The following is a 20516-nucleotide window of genomic DNA, read 5'->3' on the forward strand; positions in this document are numbered from 1 at the left end:
TGGTGGATACACCCAGCACAGTTTGTGTACTCTCCGTGTAATCAGGAGGTTCCATGTGTTGATCTGCAATAGACGTATGCAAAATAACATGTAAACCAGTCTGACTGAAGCATACTTCCTGTGTTAGTGTTTGGATAAATTTGTGGATGTTGCATTTGGTAGCATTTAGCATTCTCCATGGTATTGTAAACTCTCACAATTTGTAAATTTCGACGTAAGGCAGTAGTGAGAAATGGTATTATATAAATGCAATGCTTCTTGCCACAGAGAACCAAACTAGACATTAGGGCATTCACAGCCCGTTTCAGCACTTGAGGGGGAGAGGGAAGACCAAGATTGCATAGTCCAGCCAAGCTGTGGGCACAATCAAGGTCAGGTGCTTGTGTCATTTTTAAATGGTTGGGTTCAGCTCTAAAATGCTGAGTTCTCACAGGTGCTCACAGGTAGAACGTATGAATGGCATAACATCTACTAGTACAGCCCCAGTCTCAGTGTTTATTAAATGCAGTTTTCATGGGTTATGATCTGAGTGAGACTGCAAAAACCACCTGACTTCAAAGTCTGAACCACATTGTCATTCAGTCACACATTTGTGAGTATCAGAGGCCAATGCATCACCTCTAGTCATTTCATTAATACACACTTCCCTTTTTTTCCTCCCTGACAGTTACCCTGCTGTATGCGACTTCTTACAGCAAAATAACTTATTATCTATACTCCGAGCTCATGAAGCCCAGGATGCCGGGTGAGTGTTTTTCTTACTTTTAAATAAATTATGTTGCTTCTTGTTGCCTGCTGTACATTTCCTCCATCTGTGAAGATGAAACATATTGTTTTTCAGTATACTTCAAAATGAAAATGAGCCTTGTCCTAGTGTTCTGAACTTCCTGGGTGGATTTTTTTATATTATGTACTTGCCTTTGGTGGGGAAGTGCTCCTTGGGGCATGTTGGCATAACATTATGTTCTAGTTTAGGCTCCAAATCATGATTTGCATTCCATGTGTATGGTCAAACAATGGGTTTATGTACATCACCTGTCTGTGCCCCAAACTCTCCAAATGTTGTTCCAAGCCACTTAGACTTTACTTGACTACCAGCAGGCCTTTTACTAGTTGCTGGCCAAAATAATGGGACAGAATAACCAAAGGATTACCTGTTGAGATTTTCAGCCTGTTTGTGGCAGAGCTCTGCTCTAGGTGTATTATTTATTTATCCGAAACTACATTTCACAATGTTCCCCTCTCATTTTCCTCTCATTCTGTGTCAGTTTGCATCCCATAATACTTTGAAGCATTTGTTTGTTCACTTAATAATTGTCACATATTGCTCTGGTCCCATTGTCTTTGTTTTTGTAGTGGTAACCTTAGTAGTTGTGAGGTTCAGGAAAGGGCAGTTGCTTGAGTAGGAATGTGAGTGTGAAGACAAGACTGTAAATTGAAAAGCTGGGAGGAAAGGATGCTTTAAAAGGTAAAAGTAGTCCCCTGTGCAAGCACCAATGATTTCCAACTCTGGGGTGACGTCGCATCATGACATTTTCATGGCAGACTTTTTACGGGTTGGTTTGCCATTGCCTTCCCCAGCCATCTACACTTTCCCCCCAGCAAGCTGAGTGCTCATTTTACTGACCTCAGAAGGATGGAAGGCTGAGTCAACCATGAGCCAGCTACCTGAAACCAGCTTCCACCGGGATTGAACTCAGATCGTGAGCAGAGAGCTCAGACTGCAGGACTGCAGCTTTACCACCCTGCACCATGGGATGTTTAGGGAAACTTGAAAGTGGTTTCAGTTTCCATCCACTTCCATTCCTATGGAGGTTGACTGGTTACAGAGGAGCCCACCCCTGTACCAGCCAACCTCCTAGGCGGAGCAAAGGCCCAAACCATACATTGCAGAAACTCTTGTTTGTGAATTGGTTTTCAAACCATAACAGAGGGAGGACAGATGGAGGCAAGACAAGCCTGTGTTAAAGTATCAGCACTCCTTTCTTATATATTGATGCATCCTGAAACATACCATAATGACATTTCTTAAATGAGAGTTGGTCTATAGATCTTCCCTAGAGATCTTAGCTGTCTTTGTAGGGAACAAAATGTATTATGCACATATTTGGAAACACCTTCCTTTTTTAACTATTGTGCACAAATTGTAGGATACTTTTGAGTAGGTTTCATACTTGTATGCAGGATGAATAGGTCTCCTTACTCATTAACTTCGCTAATACGAAGGGCTCTGTGGAGAGATGGAGTGATTGCTTGGAACAAGAATACCATTTCTAGGTCACTGAGAGGAAACACAATTCTATGGTCTCTTTTTTGCTCAGGCTAACAGCTACGCTGCCAATTAATTTTTGTTTGTTTGTTTTTTACATGTAGACAGATGGGGAAATATAAAGGGTTTACAATAAATGACACCATACATTAATTATTTAGATCTTCCACATTCAGTAAATAATTTAAAACTGTAGCGCCCTGTTTTCATTACAATGTGCCATTGTGCCACACATTTATCATGTTTGTCAGATTTCCAGCCTTGGTTGGAGTATTCTCACACAATTGCTTCTCGTATGTCAATTCTCATTCATGTAGACAACTTCTTTGTAGCATTGTTATGGAGAGGGGAATTACATTTTAAGAAATCCCCTTTGTTAGATATAGCAGTTGATTCCTTTTATAATCTCCGATTTCTTTTAAAAGAGAGAGTTCTTTTTGTAGAAAAATCAGTGTACACTTTTGTAACTTCAGCCCTTGCAGTTGTTTTATGTTACACACTACAGAGTGGTGCCCCAGTTGGAAGGACAGGAAGATCTGGAAAGACATTGTCTGCCTTTGAGCATCTACAGAGTGAAATTCTGAAATTTTGCAGAGCTTTCCTTCCTGTCCCTTTTCCTTTTGAAATTTTCTTTGATGAAAATAGAATTGATTAGAAACAGACTCCTATTTCCTAAAAAGAGGGAAATTTCAGGGGAAAACTGGTTGAAGAGAAATTAAGAGAAGCTCTCTTAACCCTGTTCCCCTGAAAGAAAATAAAAAGTGTGTGATGGGGTGAAAATGTGGGTGCATCTGTCTTATTATGACATTGCCCCTCATAAACAGAACATACGAACATAAGAGAAGCCATGCTGGATCAGGCCAGTGACCCATCCAGTCCAACACTGTGTCACCCAGTGGCCAAAAAAACCCTAAAACCCAACCAAGTGCAATCAAGAGGTCCACGAGTGCGGCTAGAAGCTCTTCCACTGTGCCCCCCCTCAAGCACCAGAATACAGAGCATCACTACCCCAGACAGAGGGTTCCAGCGATAAGCTGTGGCTAACAGCCACTGATGGACCTCTGCTCCATATGTTTATCCATTCCCCTCTTGAAGCTGTCTATGCTTGTAGCTGCCACCACCTCCTGTGGCAGTGAATTCCACATGTTAATCACCCCTTGGGTGAAGAAGTACTTCCTTTAATCAGTTCTAACTTGACTGCTCAGCAATTTCATTGAATGCCCATGAGTTCTTGTATTGTGAGAAAGGGAGAAAAGTACTTCTTTCTCTACCTTTTCTATGCCATGCATAATCTTGCAAACCTCTATCATGTTACCCCGCAGTCGATATTTCTCCAAGCTAAAGAGCCCCAAGCGTTTTAACCTTTCTTCATAGGGAAAGTGTTCCAACCCTCTAATCATTCTAGTTGCCCTTTTCTGCACTTCTTCCAATGCTGTAATATTTTTTTTGAGGTGCAGTGACCAGAATTGTACACAGTATTCCAAATGAGACCGCACCATCGATTTATACAGGGGCATTATGATACTGGCTGATTTGTTTTCAATTCCCTTCCTAATTTCCCAGCGTTGGCCTTTTTTATTGCAATCAGTCTTGACATTTTCAGTGAGATATCTTCCACGACCCCAAGATCTCTCTCTCTCGGTTAGTCTCTGCCAGTTCACACCCCATCAACTTGTGTTTATAGCTAGGATTTTTGGCCCCAATGTGCATTACTTTGCATTTGGCCACATTGAACCTCATCTGCCACGTTGACGCTCACTCATCCAGCCTCAACAGATCCCTTTGGAGTGCCTCACAATCCTCTCTGGTTCTCACTACCTTGAACAATTTAGTGTCATCCAAAACTTAGCCACTTCACTGCTTACTCCCAACTCCAAATCATTACTGAACAAGTTAAAGAGCATGGGACCCAATACTGAGCCCTGTGGCACTCCACTGCTTACCATCTTCCACTGCAAAAATTGCCCATTTATACTCACTCTCTGTTTCTTATTAATTAGCCAGTTTTTGATCCACAGAAACCACCCTAGAATAAATTCAGTACTTCCATGTGCTTAGAAAACATCAGTCCTTAAAATTCTGTCTTAAACTGTATGAAGACTGATTGAGGTAGTATACCTGAAAATATAGTGGTTGAGTTACAAAGACAAGTATTCTTGTTTTAAGGCTTAATTTTTTTAAATTGCGGTGGTAAATATGTGTCTGGATAGGACCACTTTAGAATACAAATGTGGGTTCATGTGATTGAACGTTCCACCATGCAAGAAAATATCTCAAGGAAATGTAGGTTTTGTCTAAGGGAGATGGCTTCTAGTCCACTCTTCTCTCTAATATGCTGACTTTCTATGCTGTATGGTTAAATATTCAGTCAGGTATATCCATACCTTCAGTGTGAAGCCATACAGCCTAGACTCAGGAATAATTCACTGAGAATTATTCTTGGCAGTATATTCCTCTTCAAGTAAGTTGGAACAATATACATGGGAAGCTCCGTGGTAGAAGGAGGAGGAAAGAGACAGCAAATTGTAGCTGCACCAAAGATTAACTTGACCAAGATATTATTGTTAAAAAGCAACAAAATAAAAAAGATACTTGTTGCATTCAGTCCAGAGATCCCCTCTGTGATCTCTGCAGTTTTCATTTCCATAGCATGACTCTGCCTCCCCTCCCCCTTCTGAATAATACCACTACCCGCCACCTCCCCCCTCCTTAAATATTGCATTGGAAACTGTCTATGAAAGTTGGTAAATTTCAGTGATGTTTGCTGTATGACTAAGGATAGGCACAAACTAGCTTACAATGTAAAGTTTGTCATAAATTTTAGCTGGTTTGAGGTTTGTGAAGCAATGTCTGTAGAAGGGCTCCTGGCATGAGTATTTCCTGAACTTGGGTGCTGTTTGTGGCAGTTCATGGCAGTTTCTGAGTGATTACATTTTCAGACAGACTGTTTGTTTTCTGCTTCAAAGGCTGGGCAAACAGAGCTTGAATTCAGGGATGTACTAAAAGGAATGACAAGTTTGGCCATTGGAAACCAAGGGAGAGGCTTGGATAGTCTTTGGAGCTAATGGGAGCCAGGAATGCCAACAAATATGCATGGACTCCATTGAAATACATTGCAGCACAAAAAAGGCTGCGGAGAAAATGCAGAATGGATTTTCCATTATGCTCTCTTGACCCAGATAGACTGTTCTGGGACTGGAATGACAGCCCCTGGGAACAGAATCTGTGCCCAAGGACTGGAATGACAGATTGCAGAGTGGGATGATAGCCCCTGGGAGAAGCAGAAGTGTTTTGGATTGGAATAACCTCTGGGAGTAGTAGAAGCATTCAGGGAATGAAACGACAAGTCATGGAGAGTGGAATGACAGCCCCTGAGATCAGAATGTGTTCTGGGACTGGAATGACAGGTTGCAGAGTATAACAGTCCCTGGGAGTGGCAGAAGTGTTCTGGGACTGGAATGACAGCTTTCCTCACATAATACTGTGTCTGGGACTAGACCAGGGGTTGCCATTATGGCAATCATGGCATTATTCGGTGAGGGGTGTGAAGAGTCATGCTATGGGAATGAAAATGCAGAGAACCCAGAGGGGTCCCCTCTCTGCGTGTCCCCCCATTCCTCCTCCCTTTCTGGATGATGTGGCCTGCAGATTGCACCCTTGGAACCTGAGTGGGAAGATGGTTGCCTCTTCCAGGTGGGAGGTGGGGGTAGGCTCCCTTGCACAACACCTACGTTTTGGAGAAAATTCCACTTCAGCAAACATCTACCTCAACAAACATCTGCCTGTACAAGCAAGATACCTCTTGACTATCTTTTTCCATTGTGTTTGAACCATTTACAACAAGTGATCTCTTATCTGTACAATGAGTTCCACTAATGGTGAATAACCAGAAATTTCACCTAGGGGTGGGCTATGACCAGAGGATCTATGTGTTTAAGTCTAAGGGGCCCTGGGAACATTGTGGACACACCTTGCTATATTCCATTGCTTACCAGGGGTGCGTGCCAAGCTGCCCTGGGGTTACTTTGGTGACCACCTGTTGAAGCTCTGACAGTTTGTTTTTCTCTTATTCTGAATGGAGGTGGCCTGGCCACCTTAGTATGTGTTTCTATTCCTCTGCACAGTAGAAGAATCCACTGTTGTTTACAGGTGTGCTCTGGAATGATGTGTTTCAGCCGGGAGGGGGGGGGGGCTGTGAGCCGGGCTGGCTCACCCACTAGGCAAACTAGGCGGTTGCCTAGGGCGCCGGGAGGTGGGGGTGGCAAATTGGGCTCTACCCCCCTCCGGTGCCCCAGCCAGGCAACCACCTAGTTTGCCTCCCTCCCTCCCCCGCCCGCCGCCGCTAGCACCCTCCAGCCTGTCTCCGCTCCCTCCAGCTCCCTGCTAGCCCCCTTTGACCCGCTGACGCCCTTTGCACCTCCGCCGCTCTGCTCACTCATTCGCAGCTCCTCCACTCTGCTGCTTGGTGTGACTAAAACTAAGGCCTGCCGGCTCCTGGCAGCCCGTGGCTGCTCATTTTGTAACAAAACGCACAGGTGCAGGCTGCCAGGAGCTGGCATGCCTTAGTTTTAGTCGCGCCGAGCGGTGGAGGGGAGGGGTGGCGAGTGAGCAGAGCAGCATTGGTGGAGGCGCAGGGGGTGTTGGCAGGCCAGAGAGGGCAGGGGCAGGCCGGAGTGGCAGTGGTGGCGGCGAGGAAAGGAGGTAAACGCGAAAGAGAGGGAGGTGGGAGGAGGAACAGGGTGGCCGCTGCATCTCGGTGGGGCACCGGGGGGGTGGGGTGGAGCGCGGCTGTGGGAGAGGCCTGCCTAGGGTGCCAGGCACCCACAGGCCAGCATTGGCTGTGAGAGAGAACTTCCCTTGTGTTTTTGGTGGGGCTGGAGTGCCCCTCAAGGTGTTGTGGGTTTACTTTGAAGAGCCCTTGTCAGAAGGCTTGTCATGTCTGCCTTTCTGTCATTCCAAATCTGCTGGTTGGTCAAGTGTTTCTGGTGTAAAGTAGAGAAATACTCCTCAGTGTGTCAGCCCACAGAGGGTCTGTGAGAATTGTGGACACACTTCCCCTGCTTTTCTGATAGGACTGTGATGCCCACCAAGTTGTTGTGAAGTTACTTCAGAGAGCTTCTGTCAGAAATCTTCTCCGATCTGCCTTTCTATCATTCCAAATCTACTTTTGGAGGCTTGGGAGGGGCTGCAAGCATAGGAGGGATGCTTTTTCTTGTGAGTTTGGCATCACTGGCATGTTCCTGAGCCATTCCATAGATTCCTTAAACTTTAGGATTTTTTACGGAGAGACTGGGGTGACTTTTTGGGGGGAGGGGCGTCCATAACAGGAACCCCAGAATTATAATCCATCCTGATTTGGAGAGATCGTAGTGGAGTGGGTGACAAGGTTAGATTCCCTGTGTGTTTGGTGTGCTTTGCTTTCAGGAGTCCATTCTATACACTTTTGAACCTGTACCTAACATCCCCCCAAAAGCACTTTCCTGGCTTCACCTTAGTCCTTTTGGGTTTTCAATGCCACAGTAGCATTGGCTCCACTGGGCACATTGCATGAGTTCATCTGGGCTTGCAAAAATGCCCTCCATCAGTGCCACAGTAACACTGGTTCTGCTGGGCACATTGTATTCATTCTTCTGGGCTTTAAAAAATGCCCAATACCTTCAATTTCAACTGCAGAGGTTATTTGGGAGTTTCAGTACATATGTCCATTCACCTCTCCCTTTTTTTTGTTTACTTTCAAAATTCTGGGGCTTTTTATTGTGGTTGCTGTCGACTAAATATCTACCAGCTAAGACTGTGTAATCTTATTCTCATCACAACCACGTCTAAATTTACAGATAATTTTAGTAGGCACTTATCTTGGTTATTCTGCAGACTTGGCTTCCTTTGCATTTCCATGAAAAGGCGTAAGAAACTAGATTATTTTGTATATAAGTACTGTTTTGCACAGTTCAAGAAACACAGTTATTCTTTTTTAATGGATAATTTTGGGAGTGCCTGATTGGTTCCCCTCCCCTTGATGAAACAAAAGTTGCTTTTTAAAAAAATTTGGAAGGAAGTACAGTCTGTGGTATCAATTCAAAACTGATACAAAAAGCTCAGTGGCATGTGGGCAGTCTTTCATCCCTTTACACTGCCTTTCTGGAGTATATTCTATACCCAAATAAAAACAATCAATGATTTGCATCTCTGTCCAGCAACAGTAACCAACTTTGGGCCTGCTTTAAGTCTGTGGTGTATCTAACATGCATTCCACTCAAACATCTATCCATGGTATAATAACTGCAAAACCCTTACTAGTTGGTGAACTGTATCCTGTGACTATAAATGAGCATACAGTTATGCATATGCAAGCCTCTGCAAAATCCATGTAACATCACAACTGTGTATTGATTTCTTCCTTTATCTACAACTTAACCAGATATCCTTTAGCATATCCATAACAAGATCTCAATTAATACTACCATGTGAGAAATTAATGATACTAATAATATTACTTCTGCAATTTGTCGTAGGTACCGTATGTACAGGAAAAGCCAGACAACAGGCTTCCCTTCGCTAATTACAATTTTTTCAGCACCAAACTATCTAGATGTATACAATAACAAAGGTAAGAGCACTTCTCCCACTACAAACAAGTTCACTTTAATTCACTGTTCTCCTTTTGCATTGTTTGGCCCAAATTGGCTTTTTAATCTCCTCTTAACTCATGGCTGACTTTTATCACACAATTTGAATTCAGTAATATATGCTGTGATTGGATTAACCAATTTTAGTTGACAGTGCTGAGTTAGCTGCTCTTGTGACTACATATAATGTTTCTCTTGCTGAAGCATATGTGTGTTGTATGTATTTGTCACTGGTTATTGTTCTGGGTTATATATATTTTATTGAAATTTCGAAAAGGGGGGGGTAAGGGAATACAAAAGTGGGGAGGGGAATTGTTGAGTTGATTTACCAAAGAGAGCTGATAGTTTCTAAGCACATCTCAACGTTTGTGAGAATTTGAATTCTTCATCTGGGTGTGTGACTATTGGATTTTCAATACTTTCATGTATTATCATAAACATCTGAAATTTGGGGAATGTCCCCAAATGATTTCATAGTAAAAGTTGGTCTTCATGAGGTTATCAGAAATTGCTAATGGGGACAAGCAGGGGACATAAAAAGTTCACCTGGAATTGTCAGCATTTTCTTATAAATGTCAAATTCACCATTTACAGATAATCACTGTATATTGTACTAACATCATCTGTATGTATATTGTATATGTATGCTGTTCTTATAATCTAGAGAAGGCTGAGTAGTAGAGATCTAGAGCCAAATTCTCCATTAATGAAAATAACTTTTCAGCTGTGAAGTTCATCTTCTCAAACTATTTGCCAGTTTAATGGCTGTACAAATGTGGCAAATGGAATTAGAAGGATTAATAAGAAAGTATGCATTAAGCCTTCTGAGAGCTGCCACTTCTGGTATCTTGAATAGTTCAAATTGCAATTCAGCAACTTATTTAAACAAAGTTCATGCATATTATGTTAGAGAATTATGTTAAGATTAGGAAGCAAGCATGGATTCAGCACTGTGCTTGGATTGGAGTTTAATCTCTGTTTAGCCATGGATTTTTTGGAGAAAGTACAGTTGAGCCTCTTTTCCCATCTATATAACCAGAATTTTCAAGACCTACTAATGGAGACTTATAAACTTAGCCAGGCCCTGCGACTCAAATGTGTTTTCAGTTTGCTTTTCAGCAATTGACAGGTTACATTAAATAAAGGTTCATAAAGGCCATTAAAATTTTCTTCCAACCAAATGATGACTGTATGTACATCATTTTTATTATGACTCTCAGCTGGATGTGTAAATGGTGTGTGACTATTGCATTGGTGGTGATGTAGTTGTCATAGGAGTCTTGTGTTGTAACTGTGACTCTTTCACACATACAAGTGCTAGTGAATGTAGTATAGCAGTTAGAGTATCTGTCTAGGATCAAGGGACCCAAGAGCAAATCTCTTCTTCGCCAAGAAGCTCCATAGGTGATCAGTTAGGTCTTTCAACCTAACCTATCTCACAGAATGGTTCTAAGACGGAAGAACTGTGAACACCACCACAATCTCCTTGATGGAAGTATAGGATAGAAATGCTAGATGATATTTGATGCTGTGGTCATAAGACAATGAATATGCAACTTTCAATCCATAAATGTTTGGAGTCAGCAACTTTGTTCTCAATTGTTTAGCATGTGTGCCACCCACAAAGGGAGATCACATTGCACAAACAATACAGTACTGCCATCTTCCAGTGGAGGTTGTTGTGTTACCATTTGTAGGTTGTACAATACACACAGCTGATGTCATTATAAGAGTTCCAGAAGAAATATCTGACTTTTTCAGTGCCCAGCTTCTGAAGCACCAAACGGGTATTCAAATAGCTCAGGATTGCACAGGAGACCTTCTGTGCAATCCTAAACAGAATTAACCTCTTCTAAATCCGTTGAAGTCAATGGATTGCTTCCAACTCTGTTTAGGATTATTCTGTTAGTGCTAAAGTTGTAGATAAGTAGAAGTAGCATAGAAAGGACTCTGCAGCAACCTGTACAGTTTCTGCTATAGCTGCAGGTTCCCCAACTCCCTGTTACAGTACTGGAAGCAATCAGATCATAATATTGCATTATATATTAGTAACTATTAATCCTGTAGGCTGAACCCCCCCTCCCCTGAAAGTTTTAATGGGCACCCTAATTGCCTTTTGTCCAATATGCAAAAATGGCAACTTTTAAACATTGCCGCAATAACATTACAAGAACTTATCGGGGCAATCTTTATTCCATCAATGGCTTCAAATTTTTATAATCGGCTCTTGATTGTGAAAAGCATTGATTGTTATAAAGCATGTTTCCCATTTGCTTTTTTGATAACAACCGGGGTACATCTTTTCCTAGCCTTTAAAATAAAGGCATTTTTTGAGAAGCATTTTAAAATTGGTTGTCTCAAAGTTTCTTGTATTTGAGTGTCGTATCAGAGGTATAAATTATTAATGTGCTGTAAGTTGGAGCAGCTTTTAGATGTCTCCAAATGAATTATTTATTTCATCACTTCATAGTTTTTAAATTCTAAAAACATTAGTATTTTTGAGCCAACTGTTCTTTCAATGGGATTTTTAAAGACTTTTTTCCTAGGGCGGCTTTTAAAAAAGCTCCCATTAGTTTTCATAAATTATAAGTATTAGATTTTAATGTTTCAAGCCATGATGAGATAACGCTCCCAACTTCACCAGCTGGTGGGTGTAAGGGCCCCCATATATAAGCATCTAATTAAACACAATTTTTCACATTTTGGAATCTGCTTTGGTAATAATTGGTTTTCATTAACCAACATATATTGAATTGCTTCTTTCTATGCTGTTTTTATTTTGCCATTCCAAGACATTGGAATTGCTTATATGGTTGTTCTCCAGTCACCACTATCCTTGGGAAGTAGCTTAGTCTGAAATACTGTTACTGGCTCAAGGTTACCAAGCATGTTTCATGACTGAATGGAGACAGGCCTGGACCTCTCTCGTCATGGTCTCCCATGCTCAACAACAGCACCACAACAGCTCTCTTCAAGCTCTGAATATGAAAGGAAGAGTTATCACAAGTGGTCATTAGGAAATACCAAGGTCACTTACTGAAATTGCTAGAAATATTGTTGCTTGTTTAAAATTGTGAGCCCTTTTTGCATTTTCTAGAAACCAGCATTGTTGTGTCCTAAAATATGATTGTGTCAAAGGCAAGACCAACTGTAAAAAAAAAATCCTATGTCTTGTTAATCCTGTTTTATCTGTCAACTGTGGAATGACCTCTAAACAAATGCAATAGAAATCTTGGTAGTTTACACTGTTCCATGACTATTTCTTTTTCAAATAAGGGAGCGCAAAGTAATTACAAAGGTATAATGACAAGATAAACAGGCTAAACTTCTAGCCACATAGAAGTTTAGCAGTGATTGTCAAATCTGCAGATTCAATGATGAGTCGGTGTGGATACAAAGACTCTTATTTTATTGATACTGTTACTTGTAGCCTAAGCCAGGTCTTGAAAAGACTAAAGCACATACAGTAGATACATTGCATATAAGGTATACTTCAAAAGGATTCCTACGGAGGGGGGGAATTGTGCAGGGGACATTCACACATAGATGCTACAAATACATTCTCATGTATTTCAAGACTGCGTGGATCTCCTCCACCGACATGCGCGCTCTTTCTCTGGCCACCGGAGCCCGTGGACCCCAGGCGGGGTTCCAGATGTGGGTTCGACAAAGGGGGTCTATGAATCTAATAGTCTGTTCCCACCACCGTATGCGAGGCTCATGTCTTGCTAGCCATCCCACCCCCAGCACTACTGGGTAGGAGCATGAGGGGGCGATTACAAAGGATTCCTGATCCCAGTGCTCCTCAATTCCCATTGGTAAGAACTGAGTCTCTAGCCTGCATGGCTCCCCTCACATTACCGACCCATCCATTTGCTCGAACTGCATTGGGCATGGCAAAGGCATGCTCTCTAGTCCCAGAGCCTCCACCAAGTTGGGCGTAATTAGTTCCCGGTTGCACCCCGAGCCTACTAGGGCCCGGACCTGCATGAAACTCTTCAGTTTAGTGTTCAGCAGTTTCATTACCACAAAGTACAAGTGTCCCGTCACTCTCACCCTCAATGGTGCCGGCTCCTCCTTGACCTGCTGGTTGGCACCATTCAGAGCAGGTCATTCTCGTTTTCCGACGGTTCGGATGCCCGGGTCAGGTCGCTCAGCTCCGCCAACAGGAACACGTCTTCGTCTGGCTCCTCCACCGTGGCGAGGCTGCTCTTCACCGCTTCCTTAGGGCGGCCGGGCGGCTTCTTGGGGGTCGGGGTGCTCACCTTTGCCCCCCCCGATGGATTCTTGTGGGGGCTGGACAGCTGGAGGCGAGGTGGCCCGGGTCGCCACAATGGAAGCACTTGCGGGGCCCGGTGAGTTTTCCCCTGGTGGGTTTCTTGGGCTCCGCTTTGGGGTTAGCCTTTTGTGGCCCCTTTCTGGACTGGTGTTGATGCTGCATGGCCACCCGCTTCATGTGGTGGCCTCTAGCTCGCGCCCTCTCCCTCCATCCCAGGGGACGCGCGGTGCCACCGGCGGTGGCGTCTGTCCTGCCTGCTGGGGCATCGCCGGGGCTTGCGCCGGGGGTGGGGGTAAGCAGACCGGCGGAGGTTGGTGGGGTCTCCGCGGCCCGGCTATCCCCAGAGCACAAGATATCTGGGTGGTCATCGCCTGCATCTCATCCTTTAAATCCTTGACTGCCCCATTGACTTCCTTTCGGACCATGGCCCGAAAAAGGCGAGCGTCTTCCTCATGCATGTCCTTTGGTAGCGGTTCTTCGGCCCCCTTATCCTCACATTCGGGGTCGTCCTTCGGTACTCGGACCACGAGGATGGAGTCAACCTCGCCCGGCTCCAAGGTGCCCAGGTTGGTGGGCTCCGTCTCGGTCATCTACACCCTCCTCATGTGGCAGGTCAGGATAGCGTCCCTGTGGGCGGGTGCCTCATCCATGGTAGTGGTTGAGGTCCGCGGCTGCCACTGCCGGGGGGTGACCATGAGCTGGAACTGTGGAGGGGAAACAGCGGCTCGCCTGGCATCTAAGACATGCCAAAGTGCCACCGGCTCTTCCTCCGTGTTGGAAAGCTCCCCGTCTCCCGGAATCTTTTCGGCCATCAGGTTACAAAGTTGCCAGGTTGGTTGAGTTCCAAAGGGGAGTCTTTTCAAAATGTCAAGTCTGCAGATTCAATGATGAGTTGGTGTGGATACAAAGACTCTATTTTATTGATACTGTTACTTGTGGCCTAAGCCAGGTCTTGAAAAGACTAAAGCACATACAGTAGATACATTGCATATAAGATATACTTCAAAAGGATTCTCTTTGGGAGGGGGAATTGTGCAGGGGACATTCACACATAAATGCTACAAATACATTCTCATGTTGATTAGAGGCCCGTTTGGCCTTGATACTTTCAGGCTCCTTCCTCTCCCCCAAGCCTAGGCTGAGAAGGCACAGATAAGACTTTCACACATTACCATTTCAAAGCAGGACTAGCTCCCTCAGGGAGGGGGGGAAAGGAAGAGAGGATGAGCTAGCAGCATTTGGTTATACTTTGGTTCTACCCAGCATGCTCTGTGCTTGAGCCAGAGTTATAAACAGACTTGACAGTGCTTCTGCCACTGCAACTAAGTGTGTATCTGCTGAAACCTTCCCCCCCACCACCACCCCATTGAAACAGGTCATTAATTTGTTCAAAGTTAGATCTGTGATTACTGACTATGCTAGGGTTGTCACGTTCAAATCAGAAAATACCTGGTGGTGGAGACTGGGGACATTGGAGGTGGAGCCAGGAGACTTTTCCATTCCCTAAAATAAATAAATAAAAATATAGCCATAGTTTCCCTGAATACAATCTTTAATTCCTTGTCCCCCAGCAGCTACACTTCCTCTAAATGTTAGTGAGCACACTCACTCACAAAGCAGCCAAAATAAACAGTTTACAAGTCCACACTTTTGTGATCTCACTGGGGCAATTGCTTTTCTCACAGGAATTGCTGAATGTAACAGTCTGCTGTATTTCCACCAGCTTCTAAAGACTAACAGGAAACTGAGAGTATAGGAGAGAGAGGTCTACTGTAGAGGGTGGAGTTTTCCTCCATCCCATAATCAGGTTCCAGTTAACTCTTTACTATCCATATGACTTCTGAAATAAATGCAGGGACATACTGTCTTAATCTCACACACACTCAACGGGAAGAGCCTTGTGGCTCAGCTGCTTGCCCCTCCCAGTGCATTTTGGGTCCTCCTGAAAGGCACACACACACTCCAAAATTCAAATAGTTTGCAGGCTTCTTCTTATCCTTCTGAGATCTAAAGGCACATCCTGGCAGTTGCGGGGGGGGGGCTTCCCCTCCCTGGCCAGCTGGCTGATGGTGGGTGGAGCCTGCAAAACCAGGGGATCCCCCGGCAGGTCCTGGGGGCTGGCAAGCCTAGCTGTGCCATCCCCCCCCCCCCCAAAACATAGCAGTGTCAAAGGTTTGCAAAGGATCTAGATAGGACATGTGTTACAAAAATAGCATATCTTAGTATGTTTAAAAGCCCTGTGGCGCAGACTGGTAAAGCTGCAGTACTGCAGCCTTAAGCTCTGCTCATGACCTGAGTTTGATCCCAGTGGAAGCTGGGTTCAGGTAGCCGGCTCAAAGTTGACTCAGCCTTCCATCCTTCCGAGGTTGATAAAATGAGTACCCAGCTTGCTGGGGGGAAAGTGTAGATGACTGGGGAAGGCAATGGCAAAACACCCCATAAAAAGTCTGCCATGAAAATGTGAAAGCAACATCACCCCAGAGTCCGAAACGACTGGTGCTTGCACAGGGGACTACTTTTTTTTTAGTATGTTTAAAGTACAGACTGTAAACATACTGAAATGTGACATGTTGGTTGCTGAACTGTTTCCAGAGAGGTAGCTGTGTCGATCTGTCGCATCCAAAACCATGTTCTGCAGCATCTTAAAAGAGTAAGAGACTTACTGTGCTAGATACTTGAGCCCAACTCTTCAAAGAAAAACTTCTTGCATTTTTCTGGCCACTGATCAGGGCTCTTTTTCTAGCAGGGGCTCCTCTGTATATTAGGCCACGCCCCCCTGATGTAGTCAATCCTCCTGGAGCTTACAGTAGGCCCTGTACTAAGAGCCCTGTAAGCTCTTGGAGGATTGGCTACCTCAGGGGGGCATGGCCTGATATGCAGAGGACCGCCTGCTAGAAAAAGAGCGCTGCCACTGACTGTTCCAATTCATGCACATAGCACAGTAAATTCTGGCTTCTTAAAAGGTTGTGTCAAGTGTCCACAAGACTGTGACATTATGAACAAAAAATGTTATAATGCAAGGGCAATGAAGCATTGTATATGTCAGCTGGTAGGAAGAAGTAATATAAAAAGACAATGGCAGTTAACACAATCAGGACTCTGACCATATGCCACCATGTGGCTTTTAACTGCTTTCTGGAAACACCCCTTCTTACTCCTATGTGGCTGTTTTAAGACAAGCTCATTTGAGAAACAGAAGGTTCTAGAGAGATATGGTATATCCACATGAAAGGGGAAGTACGGTGTAGTGATGGGTTGGACAAGGTTTGGAGAGACACAAGTTCAAATTCCCATTCAGGCGTACAGCGCTTTGGGTAATCCTCTGTTATCCCACTACTATGAAAAGTGTAGAGATAAAAACTAACCTACATCCTATTTAAATATTATAATTATAAAGTTCTGCTGTTATTTCCACAGAATTGGGACTAATTCTGCTCCCAGAAATCATTAACCATTCTAGGAGAAGAAATTGATGGAGCTTTTCCTTTTGTGTTTATATTCCTTTGAACATTTATAACAAGAGTCTCTCTGTGATTCAAGTTAGCTGCAGATTTCTACCTTTTTTGTTTTATTTGGTTTGAAGTAGTCAAACATCACTGGCTAAACATTCCTTCATGCCACTGGTAGGTAAAATGCAGCATATCTTCACAACTATGGATGGGACTGCATGGATTTGGGCAAGCTTTGGCTTCTTTTACTTACCCAGAAACATATTCAGTGTATTTCTGATATCTGAGGATGTAGAAAGAAAAGTAAGCATATGTTCATTTAAAAGATGTTTATTAATTTATTTTGTTTATTAAAATATTTATACCGCTCTTTTCCTCTTGGCTCAAGGCAGCTATGAGAAGAAAACAAAATCATGCCGAGATGGCACAGTTTTTAGGGTCATCAGTACAGTAATTCTCTTAAAGCTTTCTGTACAGACTGGGGCTTGTAGTTACCAACTTTTTTTACATAGATGCAAGGAGACAGTCAAGGGAGGGAGAGTCAGATCTGCCCCTCTGGCATTTCTCTCCTAGGGAAAATGTGTCAAGACCTTGGAGAAAATAAGAGGCTTTCTACAGCACTGCTGTGGCTTCAGCAGTGAGCTGTAGAGTGAATCCCTCTGCAAGCATTTTACACTGTTCAACAGTTTTGCCTCTGTTTGTATACAGCTGGCTCAAGGTGGTAGAGGAATGGGCTGTGATGAGCATTCCCATTTCTGAAACATCTTCTGAAGTGTATCTGCCTGTCATTTAGTCATGAGTTTTGTTCCCAATAGGCAGTCATAAGGGAGGGTCCTGCCCAAGGTAGATGCTAATGGTTTCCTTTCACTTTCTTTTGCAGCTGCAGTATTGAAATATGAGAACAACGTTATGAATATCAGACAGTTTAACTGTTCCCCTCATCCATACTGGCTTCCAAATTTCATGGATGTCTTTACCTGGTCCTTGCCGTTTGTCGGTGAGAAAGGTATGTCAGATACTTTCTCTCTTGTTGACAACGAGAGAAGGAAATGTGCATGCACTAGCATTGAACCAAAGTGTATGTCTGGCTGTACCAAAAAAGTCTAGTTCATTGGAAGTGTATCATAAGCATTCCGTTAGGGTTGACCGTTCCTCTCTTTGTTGCGGTGTGTGTGTGGGTTTTCTGGGCATTTCAGTGCAGACAGGACATCATATGCAACATCCTCAATGTAATAGCATCACCTGGAAGTAATATCACTACAGCCCAGTTACCCAGGCAGAAGTAACTGCAAAGTAACTGCAAGTCCCCTGTATGCTGTATTTTAATTCTTTAAGACAAGGTGCACTGAATTTTAAGTTTTCCTAAACACTCAAATCTTAAAGACAATCATAAGACTGGCTCTAGATCTTACTTACAGACATTGTGCATCCCTGCTACTCCCCCCCCAGCTGTTTCCTCGTCACTTTGCAACTCATGAGCACAAGGAAATACTGTTTTTTAACTGAACTGTGTAGTAGACAAAGCTCTAATTTGCATAGGGTTTTTTACACTAATCTTTATTGCAATATTTCAACTCGTGTCAGAATCATGAAGACATTACAATTCTTCTTTGCTTTTTGTTCATCAGTTTGCCTGGCTATTGCATGTGACTTTTATTTGGAAAATAATCCACTGTAACCTGTAATTTTGAAACCGTAGTAGTGGTGCCTTCTCTTTATAGAAACTGTTCAGCTTTTACTTAGCTTTCTGCCTATTGTAGCTTAGTATTGCAGAGATGTAGTTTCTAGGGGCTGTTTCATGTGTTATGTATTTTAAGGTGTGTTTTTTTTTAAAAAAAAAATTATATACATATACCTGAAAATGTATGAATGCAAGAAGCATATAATTGAAAACACCTGCATAGGTATTCTCAGCCAACATCAAGATCATCTTTGGGTTTCAGTATAATGTATACAGTGCATGGTTTTCCTCATGATATATCAAACTGTGCTAAGATTACAGACCTACTATCCTTTGTATTTAGAGACATTCCTCCCCCATGTGCTCAAGAATACCCTACATTTTGGTTAGAAGTAATGGTAGTTTGGGAATTGCCATAGGCTGACCTCTGAGTTCAATAGAGAAGTCAAACATACTGCTTTTTCAGCAAAAAAAAATCGAAAGCCTGCTAGTGCACTAGGGTCCTGGCCTTTAAAAGATGCTGTCAGCTTGTATTAACAACCACATAATATTAGGTTTAGGTTCTTTTATGGAGAAATATAAACACTTCAGAAATGCCTTCTTTCCCTGTTTGGTCATTGGTCAGCTAAAATACCTTTCTTTTTGCAGCTTGTATCACCCAGCTTAGCATGTGAAGCTGCCTTAAACTGTGTCTGATCACTGCTCTGTCTGGCTCATTATAGTTTTCAAGATCTTAGTCATGGAAAGCTCTTTCCCAGTGCCATCTACTTGAGATCCTTTTAACTGAGGGCGCCAGGAATTGAAACTTTGGAAGGGAGGTGAGCACCTCACTTTCCTTCCAGTGTTTCAATTCCTGGCACCCTCAGTTAAAAAGGTCTCAAGCAGCTGGCACTGGGAAAGAGTTTTCCATGACTAAGATCTTAATGAGCCAGATAGAGCAGTGATCAGACACAGTATAAAGGACACAGACAAACACAATTAAAGATTTTGTATATCTCCTGTGTAATCGAGCGAACAGGGCAAAGGAAGCTCTGGCTCTTTCCCTCCCTCCCCAGGGGATAAGGAGGAGATGAAACCTTAGCCAATAGAAGGAAAAGAGGCTTGGCTCAGTAGCTCTGTTGTGTGATTGAGAGAGCCTGGCAAAGCAAGCTCTCCCTCCCCTCCTTTCTTCCCCAAGTGAGGAGCCTCAGCCAATGGCTTTGCTCTGTAGCTCCTGAGCAATTGAGCAAGCCTGGCAAAGCAAGCTGTGACAAAGAAGGAAATGAGAGAGAGAGGGAAGCAGATGACAGTGAGGTGCTCACAGGCCTGATAGGAACCCTCCGGGAGGCTGATCTGGCTCCTGGGCAACATGTTAGACACCCCTGCTCTGAAAGGTAAGATTATGACAAAAATTTACTTTTATATGCAGACACTGAAAGGGAAGTATTAATGTATTTTAAAACAGGAATCCTACTGTAGCATTTCACAGTAAATGGTACTAGTCACCCCATTACCATACAAGAACAAGAATATGGCTCCGTATTCTTACATACTATAGTAATAATCTTTGCTACAGATATTCTGTGTGCATTTTTGTGCAGTGGCCATTTATGAATGCTGTTCCTTTAGCCGTCCTTTCACACTACCCTTGGGGTTTGTCCAGCTCTCATCTCTGCCATTTGATTTCTTTTTTAGTGACAGAAATGCTGGTCAACGTGCTAAACATTTGCTCAGATGATGAACTTGGAACAGAGGAAGATGGCTTTGATGGTAAGAATCATGTGCCTTCTGTTGAAGAAGTTTGCTCTGATTAACATTTGTGCCTGCAAATCTTAATCTCTTAATCTTAAAGCAAGCCCAGAGTGAGGGGAAGGATCTGGGAGATGCTCTCTGGAGCATAGCTTAAACTCTTCCAAGCTGCCCAAACCAACTCTCCTGCTAGACTTTGGTTATGAGTGTTTTATGCATGGTGTGTAAAGACAGAATGTAAAAAACATATGTTCTTTTGCTCCTCTTCAGACCAAAATGGCAAAACAATTTGTCATGTATCTTGTTCCTTGTATTAAAATTTCTTCTCTCTGTTTCCCAAAAGAGTGAGTATGGGAGGCCATGCTGGGTAAAGTGGTGCTAATCACTTATATTAATAGGATGTCAAGGGAACTTGGGGCAAACAAGTGTCTGGTGTGACTTTGTTTAACAAAACACTAAATAGTTCAGTTTAAGAAGAATGTTC

The 20516-nt window shown here is 43.3% G+C and overlaps 1 protein-coding gene across 5 annotated transcripts in view; it reads left to right on the forward strand.

Moving 5' to 3' along the window:
• PPP3CA (protein phosphatase 3 catalytic subunit alpha) overlaps positions 1–20516 on the forward strand; it is a 255343-nt gene that overhangs the window by 207350 nt on the left and 27477 nt on the right. For all 5 annotated transcript variants that reach the window (XM_060246995.1, XM_060246998.1, XM_060246996.1 and 2 more), the window contains exons 7-10: positions 668–745; positions 8782–8876; positions 17504–17629; positions 19979–20053. In XM_060246995.1, the coding sequence (XP_060102978.1) occupies positions 668–745; positions 8782–8876; positions 17504–17629; positions 19979–20053 (374 nt within the window). The remainder of the gene's footprint in view (positions 1–667; positions 746–8781; positions 8877–17503; positions 17630–19978; positions 20054–20516) is intronic.

Source organism: Heteronotia binoei, chromosome 9, assembly GCF_032191835.1.
Source record: "Heteronotia binoei isolate CCM8104 ecotype False Entrance Well chromosome 9, APGP_CSIRO_Hbin_v1, whole genome shotgun sequence".
Taxonomy (NCBI): Eukaryota; Metazoa; Chordata; class Lepidosauria; order Squamata; family Gekkonidae; genus Heteronotia; species Heteronotia binoei.